This window comes from Heloderma suspectum, chromosome 1, assembly GCF_057233095.1.
Source record: "Heloderma suspectum isolate Gila_16-S chromosome 1, 16-S_ref, whole genome shotgun sequence".
In the NCBI taxonomy this organism is placed as follows: domain Eukaryota; kingdom Metazoa; phylum Chordata; class Lepidosauria; order Squamata; family Helodermatidae; genus Heloderma; species Heloderma suspectum.
Genome location: NC_139458.1, coordinates 147,738,714 through 147,747,518, shown reverse-complemented (window position 1 = coordinate 147,747,518; position 8,805 = coordinate 147,738,714). Strand labels below are relative to the sequence as shown.

Below are 8,805 nucleotides of genomic sequence, written 5' to 3'. Positions count from 1 at the left end.
GAGATCCAGGTTCTAGTCCCCACTCAGCCATGAAGCTCACTGGGTGACTTTGGGCCAGTCACTGACTCTCAGCCCAACCTACCTCACAGGGTTGTTGTGAGCATAAAATGGAGAAGAGGAAGAGAACCATGTAAGCTGCCTTGGGTTCCTTGCAAGAGGAAAAAAGGCAGATTATAAAGGTAATTAATTAATTAATTAATTAATAAGGGTGGGATAAAAATGGAATGAATGAATACATGTAATAATATATGCTATCAGGGAATGTTGGCTTCCTAAATGATAGAGCAGAAGGAGTTCACAGAAGAACCCTGTCATCAGCTAGGATTACTGGTAGAGAACTCAGAAAAACAAAAGTTAACTAAGGGCGCAATCCTATCCAGATAGGCGGCCGCCTCCGAACTCAGAGCAACTGCCTATCCAAAGCAAGGCAGGAGAAGCGCAGAGGGAATCATTCCCTCTGCACTTCTCCTACCCTGCATTTTCGGCTAGACAGCCGATGGCAGCTGTCTAGCTCTGGGAGGATGGAGCGGGGAAGGAGGCTGCTGTATGACACATTGGATGTGTCGTATAGGCATTTCCACCCTCCCCACCCTAGAATGCCCCCAGCCATGCCCCTTTTCAGCTGCTCCACACTCCTCTTGTGAGCATGGAGGGCAAGATTGTTCTGTGCTGCCTCCGAGGCAGCGTAGAGGTGGGAGGAAGTCGGTTCTCTGGCCACCGACCTCGGAGCGTGGGCTCCGAAGTCGGTTCCTGGATAACATGACATCCTGTGGCCATCTAGCTGCTGTCTTGTGGCCATAGGATTGCTCCCTCAGTGCCTAAGGCCACATAAACCAGTGTCAAAGCAAGATATCAAAGCCAGATCCCAGAAATATTACCACAAATCAACTTTCATCGTGGGAATACCTTCATCCCAAGCAGTGGGAACATTTGTTTTACTTGTGGTGTTTCTTGAATGCAAATGGATCTATTCCTCCTTTGTGAGAGGAACTGGAGACTAGCATATAGTTTTTAAGGCAGCTGAAAATGGCTTGAGATATTTCCTGTGGTCTAATAATCATCATCATGATTTGTACAGCTCCTTTGAGTGCACAAAGTGTTTCACATAATCCTTACAACAACCCTGTAAGGTAGGTAACTATTATCGACATATTGCAGATAGGAAGGAGGGAGAGAGCTGAAGCAGAGAGATTGCAGCTTTCCTAAGGCCACCTCATGATTCCTTGGCAGAGGACTGATTAGAAACAGTAACTCCTCAATTTGCAGCTCAGCCTCTTTGGTAAACCAGTGTACACAGTAATTTCTTTTGCCCCACTGTCACTTCTGGACAAATAAGTTTAATAGATCTCTGAAACATGACAAAAACCTGCAAAACATGTTTGACCAAGGGCAAAAGTGGAATATGTGTGTGTGCATGGTCAACAAGAGCCAGTGTGGTGTAGTGGCAAGAGTGTTGGACTAGGAGCTGGAAGATCCGGGTTCTAGTCCCCACTCGGCCATGGAAGCTTACTGGGTGACTTTGGGCCAGTCACAGACTCTCAGCCCAACCTACCTCACAGGGTTGTTGTTGTGAGGATAAAATGGAGAGGAGGAGGATAATGTAAGCCGCCTTGGGTTCCTTGCGAGAGGAAAAAAGGTGGGATATAAATGTAATGAATAAATAAATAAACAAAGCTTCATTCACACTGCCTTCACCCCTCTGAAACACACATACAATTGTGCACCTCCCTGCTGAAGACGGAAAAAGGTCTCTGAAAGGCTGCTGCAGCAGTAAAAGAATGAAAGCCCTTTTGTTAAATCCTTGATTTTGATTTTGACAGAGTTACCATTTTCCCCTCTTAAGGTCACAATTGCCATTATATTATACTATACTGTGGTATACATCACTGGTTTGAGATGCACTTAGCTTTTGATTTGGAATCAAGATGCATTTGTCTCAACTTGTTGCTTGTTAAAAGTGGAAAGGTCCTAGCCGGCTGTGGGATAGGAAAACTAAATGTAAAAAACAGTTAGTGCTTATCTGGAACCAGCGCCCCTCCCCTCTGCATGTGAGCTGGAGAGGCCAAACTGAATGACACATGTGATGTTTCCTTTTCCAGTGGTAAATGGTCAAGAACCAGACAAGAAGCATTTGAACAAGAGCTGCTTTCTCTTGGTTTCTCCTCAGCTAATTCCAGCTGTTCTGCTTCATCCACCTCTGGATTGTGGATAAGAAAGCGAGACCGTCAGTACAAAAAAAGGGGGGCATTTTTGAATGCATAAAGGATGACTCCCCATAACAGCACAACATCTGCTCCGCGTGAGTACTCCATATCTTCCCCCAACTCCGGGATTTTAACAGCAACTGTGCAACTCTTAAGTTTAATGTAAAGTCTTTGGGATTGGGTTGTGGGGGGGGGGGTTTCCTTGAAAAAAGATGTCTCTCTCTAAAGCGATCTCCTTTCTAAAGAGTGTTCTGGAAACTTTACTCCTTTCTTTCTTGCGTTTACGAGTGTGGGTGGTGTGAGAAGCAGGCAGACAGAATGAAAGTGTGTGTGTAGAAGTCAAGGCAGGAATCCAAACACAACAGTTATTTGTATAGATCAACTCCAGATTAACTATTATGTATCTTTATAGAAAAAGCATAACTGAAACTAGAAATTAACTGCATTTTCTAAAATTTACTTTTTGTTTGCATTTAAGATAAGGAAGTATAGCTGTTCAGTAGTTTTCTTTCTCTTTCTCTCTCTCTCTTTCTCTGTCTCCTGGCTGGGACATTACTACCTCACTAATATACGGACAGGGAACTGTCTCTATGTAACATGAGCGCCAAGCCCCAAACTGTCAGTCTATATTTAGCCACAATGCATTTTTGTTTTCAGAACCTTGGTGAAACAAGCATACAGCAATGGAGTGATAGAAAAACAAGGAGGAGGGGGGCTGTAATTCCTGTTTACAGAATCCATCTGCTTTGGTGAAAAGTTATACCAGGAAAGAACTTAGCCCAAGGAGATTTGGGCGGGCGATTAATGAGACAGACACACATCAGTTTCTGCTCTAATGTTTGTCAATAGTGAGTCCTTGAGAAGTAGCTGTAGGCTTCCAGCAGGGCCACTGAAGCAGATTCCAAGATAGAGATCATATTACATGTATGGGAAAGACTGGAATTCAGCTGCAACAAGTTTGATAATGTTACGACATATCTAAAATTAATTATTAACATGATGATGATGATGATGATGATGATGATGATGTCAGTGTAAATGGCACTTTTCAAAGTTACATAAGCAAACTTTAGTCTGGAATCTGCCCCAAGGATCTTACAATCTAAAATCGACAAAGAGGAAGCAGCAGAGGGAAGGGAAGGAGAGGCTAGGGTCATTTCTCGTTTGCACTGTATCCAGTGCAAACGAGATGGATAATCCAATTCCCCAGCAAGATTTGTATCTAAGTTCTAACATAAAGGAGTGTTGGGAAATCAATTCATAGATATTCAGTATGTCCATGTCCAGCTTATGTGAAATTTGAGGACTTGTTTTCTGGTTCTCTGGCAGGAGTACACAGGAAGGAAACGAGCGTTTTGTGCTGCCCTCTTTCCTTCCCTTGCTTTCTTTTAAGTAACCTTCTAGCCCACATTGTTGCATGATAGACTGAAAATGTAAGGAATGTGTAAATGGCCTACACTGTGATATGATGAATAGTATGGTACAAAGGAAGTGTCATAAAAGTATACACAATACTATCTTATCCTGTTTGTAAGCTTTCCAAATGTAATGCCCATTTCAAACACGCAAAAAACAAAAACAAATCCCTTTCTAATTTTTCCTTTCCTTCTTTTTTTGACTCTTCAACTTTTTGCAGAATACAGCCCCATGTTACATACCCCTGAGTTTGTCTGTATTTCCATAAGAGGGGCTAAAACACTTGACTAGGCCAGCGACTGCCTTACCGCTGATCAACTGCGACGACTTGGGCAAACGGTGCCACACTCACATGCTGTGGCTTGGATGCTAAGATAAGTGAATGGACGGAAGTTCACGGAAGCCTCAGAACAATGTGGATGGATCGGGGGGGGGGCTGAAGGGGGAGGGAAGAATCACCCCAAACTGTGCAGACCTCCCCATAACCAGAGGTTTTGCAGAAGGCACAGGTGGTTGCAGGCAGGATGGGAAACGTTCCTTCCATGAACTTGTTTCCATTCACTTATCTTAGGATCTGAGGTGATGAAACCCAATCTTAGTGGTTTGGTTTCCCATGTCATTCTGATGGCATGGGGGGAGGTGGGGGATGGCGGGAAATGCTAGTGGACCTGTACATTGATGCATTCACAATGTACAGTGATGTTTAAAGTTTTAGTATGTGCAACTTTACATGTTCCCCACACATAGGTGAACAAATCATCCGCTCCCAAATGGCATAGCAATGAGTAGCCATCATGTGCTTCCTGCAGTATGTGCAAGTCCATCATAGGTAGCAGTAACCATCTAAATATGGGCATAGTTAGTAGACACGTTGCACCAGAGTGGGATTTTATAGGCTGTTCTTGCGCTGGATTTGGTCTGACATGTGACAATCTCGCCACTTTGTTTGTTTGTTTGTTTGTTTGTTTATTAAATGTATTAATAGCCCATCTGGCTGGTCACCCAGCCACTCTGGGCAATGTACAACAACAAAGCAGTTAAAACAATAAAATTCTACATTATAAAAAATACCCTAAACCACCCCAAATGCCATATAATTACCATATTTCTTCAATATGCCCAAACCAGCCCTCCTGTTTACCTTAAGAGTGTAAGACCCTCAGAGCCTGCTGGATCAGAACCAGTGGCCATCTAGAGCAGCATCCTGTTTCCCACATAGGCCAGCCAGATTCCTCTGGGAAGCCTACCCAGCAAGGCATGTAGGCTTGTTCTCCCTCACCCACTACTGCTCCCCTGCAATGTCTGACCCTTGAGGTCCCATATCATCATCCCTGTCAAACAACCTATTTCCCATGAATTTGTCCAAGCCATTTACACCAATGGCCATGAGCATATTTTGTTACAGTGAATTCCAAACACTAATTCTGGATTGTGTGAATGGTTATAAACAATATCGTAGTAACCCTTGGTCTGTTCCCAACTCGGGGGTGGGGGAGAGAAATCTACAATTTTGTGTTGGCTCACCTGCACGTTCTTTTAATCTTGAACATACTATAAACAGTAAAAGGGAACCTTGCATCTCTTTCCCAATCATGATCCTAATTTTTGGTAGGCCTGACTGAGGCGCCCAGAAATCCAAGGTGTGAACACTCACAAATCCATCTACTCAGGATAAAACCCCTAGGCCTCCCCCTTCTTAAGAATACTTCTCGAGGTAATTCTCAATGGTGGCTAGGGAGGTGGATCAAAGAGTAGTAAGAACTGTTCCCACTGAGCAGCGGCCAAGGGAAAGGCAGCCATGTGTGCCCTTCTCAGGGCACTGCATGGTGGCAGGGCTAGAGCATTTTGCTGCTGAATAGCCCAGAGCACCTAATGCCCTCACCAGGCACTACTGCTATTTCTCCTGTTCTGCTGTCTGCCACCATAGCTAGCTGAGCCTGAATAAATCCAACCTGAACAACAGACTGCATATTTTCAATACCTGTTCATGTAACAGTTGTTTTCTATTTGTGACATAATGCCTGTGGCAACCAGTGGGATGTGGAAAGCATGAAAAAAGGGGGCATACAGATTTCCTTTTAGGATAGGGAGGTACTCAACCTTTTCTCTTTAAGGAGCTCATGAGAGATGTTGGATCTCAATGTTTCCAACTCCGAGCCAGTTACCAACTTAAAGTTTCCAAGAGCAACAGTGATGCCACTTATTCTCAAGCTTTCTCTAGTGTCAAAGGATCAGGGGCTAGTTCCACGTTTGAGGGAACCTTGGGCCAATTTCCTTTGGTGCCTCTCCCTCTCTAATGGCCATATCCCTGGTGGACTTACCAAGTAACGGGGGCAAGAAGCAGTGCTAGAGAGAGCAGCACTGTAATACCGTAGTGAGGGAGCCGCCATGTTAACCCCCCCCCAATGTAACAGAGCAACGTTATTTCAAAAACATTGGGGTCAGATTAAAAAGACAGCTCTTTTGTTCTTTGCACCTTCTTGGTGCTCTGCTCAGGAAAAAGAACTTAAAGGGGCCCATCTAATCCAGCTACCTGTAGCAGGAGGACCCATTCAGGGCTGGTCTTAGGGGTGGGCGAGCTGAGTGGTCACCCGGGGCACCAAGCTCTGGAGTGGTGCCAGGGCTGAGCTGAGGGGCTGTTTTTTAAAAATGTACTGTCTGCAGTGAGCTAGGGTGGCAAAAAAGCAAGTGTCTGTAACCTCTCTTTCAAGGTTCAACAGGTTGCTTGAATACTAACTACAAACATGATCTTCCTTCAATTAGCTTTAAAGTATGTTTCTTTTTCAATTTTCACTTTGATGTTATTCGCGTTCGGTAAAAATCAGTGGAACACAGCTTGGCTTTGAGGCAACGTTACCGAGCACGTAGCACTTCAAATACTGTAAACACTATAATAAGCATAATATAAATAATAATAAAATAAAGTTGTAAGAGGTCAGCTGGATCCCTTTTTTATTTATAACTTTTCTTTATTATTTTTAAACTTAAAAATAATGGATATTCTGAAATAAAGAATGCTTCTCAAAAGATAGGAACTGCTACAAAACAAACATATTGTAAGTAAAACCTGTGATAGTTCTGCTGTGTTGCATAGCGCACTGCCACAGCTCAGAATGTGGCTTTTCGAACTTTGGCTCATACAAACTGTAGCACAGTGGCTGAGAGATCAAGGTTTTGAGCAATTTCTTTCTCAATGGACATCACACCTGCACCAGGCCTCATAAATCCTCTGGGAGGCCATACAAAACTTACTATAGCAAGGTGAGGGGATGGGCCAGCCCTGGGCCCATTTAAAAGACTTTTCCCCTTTCTGCTCACCTTTGAGAGAAGCTCCAATGACTGCAGCAAGCAAGGGAGCCATCCATTTAATCCTGCCCCAATGTAGCATCACTTGGAGGGCCTTTGAGGAAGGATTAAAATGATGATGGTTCTATCTAGGGATGTCAGAGAAATCTGCCATGGACCGCAATGAGGCTGGATTCAAAGGAATCCAGCCTCCGGAGTCCGCAGCAGAACAGGGCACTCACCTCCACCCCCCTCCCAGAATCCGCTTTGAAGCCAGCTCCTCTCCATGTCCAGCTCCATATAGCCATTGATATGGTCGCCATTGCCGTGCCGTATTGCTGAGGAGGAAGGAATCCGGACGCAAATGGCGTCCACTACACCATTTGCGGCCGTAAAGCTCTTAGAGTAACCTAAATGCAGCCATAAATGGATGCATTTAGCTTAAACTAAGGGCTTTACGGCCGCAAATGGTGTAGTGGATACCATTTGCATCTGGATTCCTTCCTCCTCAGCGATATGGCACAGCAATGGCGACTGTATCGCTGGCTATACGGAGCTGGCCAGCAGCTCCACGGAATCGCTGCAGAGCCAGCCCACGAGGATTCCAGGGGGAGGAACGGATCAACTCCCCCCCCACACAGACCCCCTCCCGCCCCGGACAGTAAGGGTTTTGTACATCCCTAGTTCTATCACTCCCCTTCATGGGTCACTGCCTTGTTGTGGCGAAGGGGCTTGCGTAACTCAATGAAGCCATAAGCTATGCCGTGAAGGGCCACCCAAGACGGACAGGTCATGGCAGAGAGTTCTGACAAAATGTGGTCCACTGGAGAAGGAAATGGCAACCCACTCCAGTATTCTTGCCAAGAAAACCCCATGGAATGTATCACAAGGCTAAAAGAGATGACGCCGGAAGATGAGCCCCTCAGGTCGGAAGGTGTCCAATATGCTACTGGGGAAGAGCAGAGGGTATTTCCAAGTAGCGCCAGAAAGAGTGAAGCGGCTGGGCCAAAGCCGAAAGGACACTCAGCTGTGGATGTGTCTGGTGGTGAAAAGAAAATCCGATGCTGTAAAGAACAATATTGTTTAGGAACCTGGAATGTCAGATCAATGAATCAAGGTAAGCTGGAGGTGGTCAAACATGAGATGGCAAGATTGAACATCGACATCTTGGGAATCAGCGAACTCAAATGGAGAGGCATGGGCGAATTTAATTCAGGTGACTATCATATCTACTATTGTGGGCAAGAATCCCTTAGAAGAAATGGAGTAGCACTCATAGTCAACAAAAGGGTGGGAAAAGCAGTGCTGGGGTACAATCTTAAAAATGATAGAATGATCTCAGTACGAATCCAAGGCAAACCATTCAACATCACAGTAATTCAAGTCTATGCCCCAACCACTGATGCCGAAGAAGCTGAGGTTGATCGGTTCTATGAAGACCTACAACACCTTCTAGAACTAACACCCAAAAAAGATGTCCTCTTCATCATAGGGGATTGGAATGCTAAAGTAGGAAGTCAATAAATCACCGGGATAACAGGCAGGCATGGCCTTGGTGTACAAAATGAAGCAGGACAAAGGCTAATAGAGTTTTGCCAAGAGAACATGCTGATCATAGCAAACACTCTTTTCCAACAGCACAAGAGGCGACTCTACACATGGACATCACCAGATGGTCAATATCGAAATCAGATTGATTATGTCCTTTGCAGCCAAAGATGGAGAAGCTCCATACAGTCAGTAAAAACAAGACCTGGAGCTGACTGTGGCTCAGATCATGAGCTGCTTCTTGCAAAATTTCGGCTTAAATTGAAGAACGTCGGGAAAACCACTAAACCGTTCCGGTATGACCTAAATCATATCCCTGATGAATATACAGTGGAGGTGAGGAATAGATTTC

At 44.7% G+C, this 8,805-nt stretch overlaps 1 protein-coding gene across 1 annotated transcript in view; it reads left to right on the top strand.

Moving 5' to 3' along the window:
- Positions 1-2,097: 2,097 nt before the first annotated feature.
- Positions 2,098-8,805, top strand: part of GYPC (glycophorin C (Gerbich blood group)) — a 64,669-nt gene continuing 57,961 nt past the window's right edge. Inside the window, exon 1 of the mRNA XM_084806761.1 lies at positions 2,098-2,299. Coding sequence (XP_084662887.1) covers positions 2,266-2,299 — 34 coding nt within the window. The 5' untranslated portion in view covers positions 2,098-2,265. The remainder of the gene's footprint in view (positions 2,300-8,805) is intronic.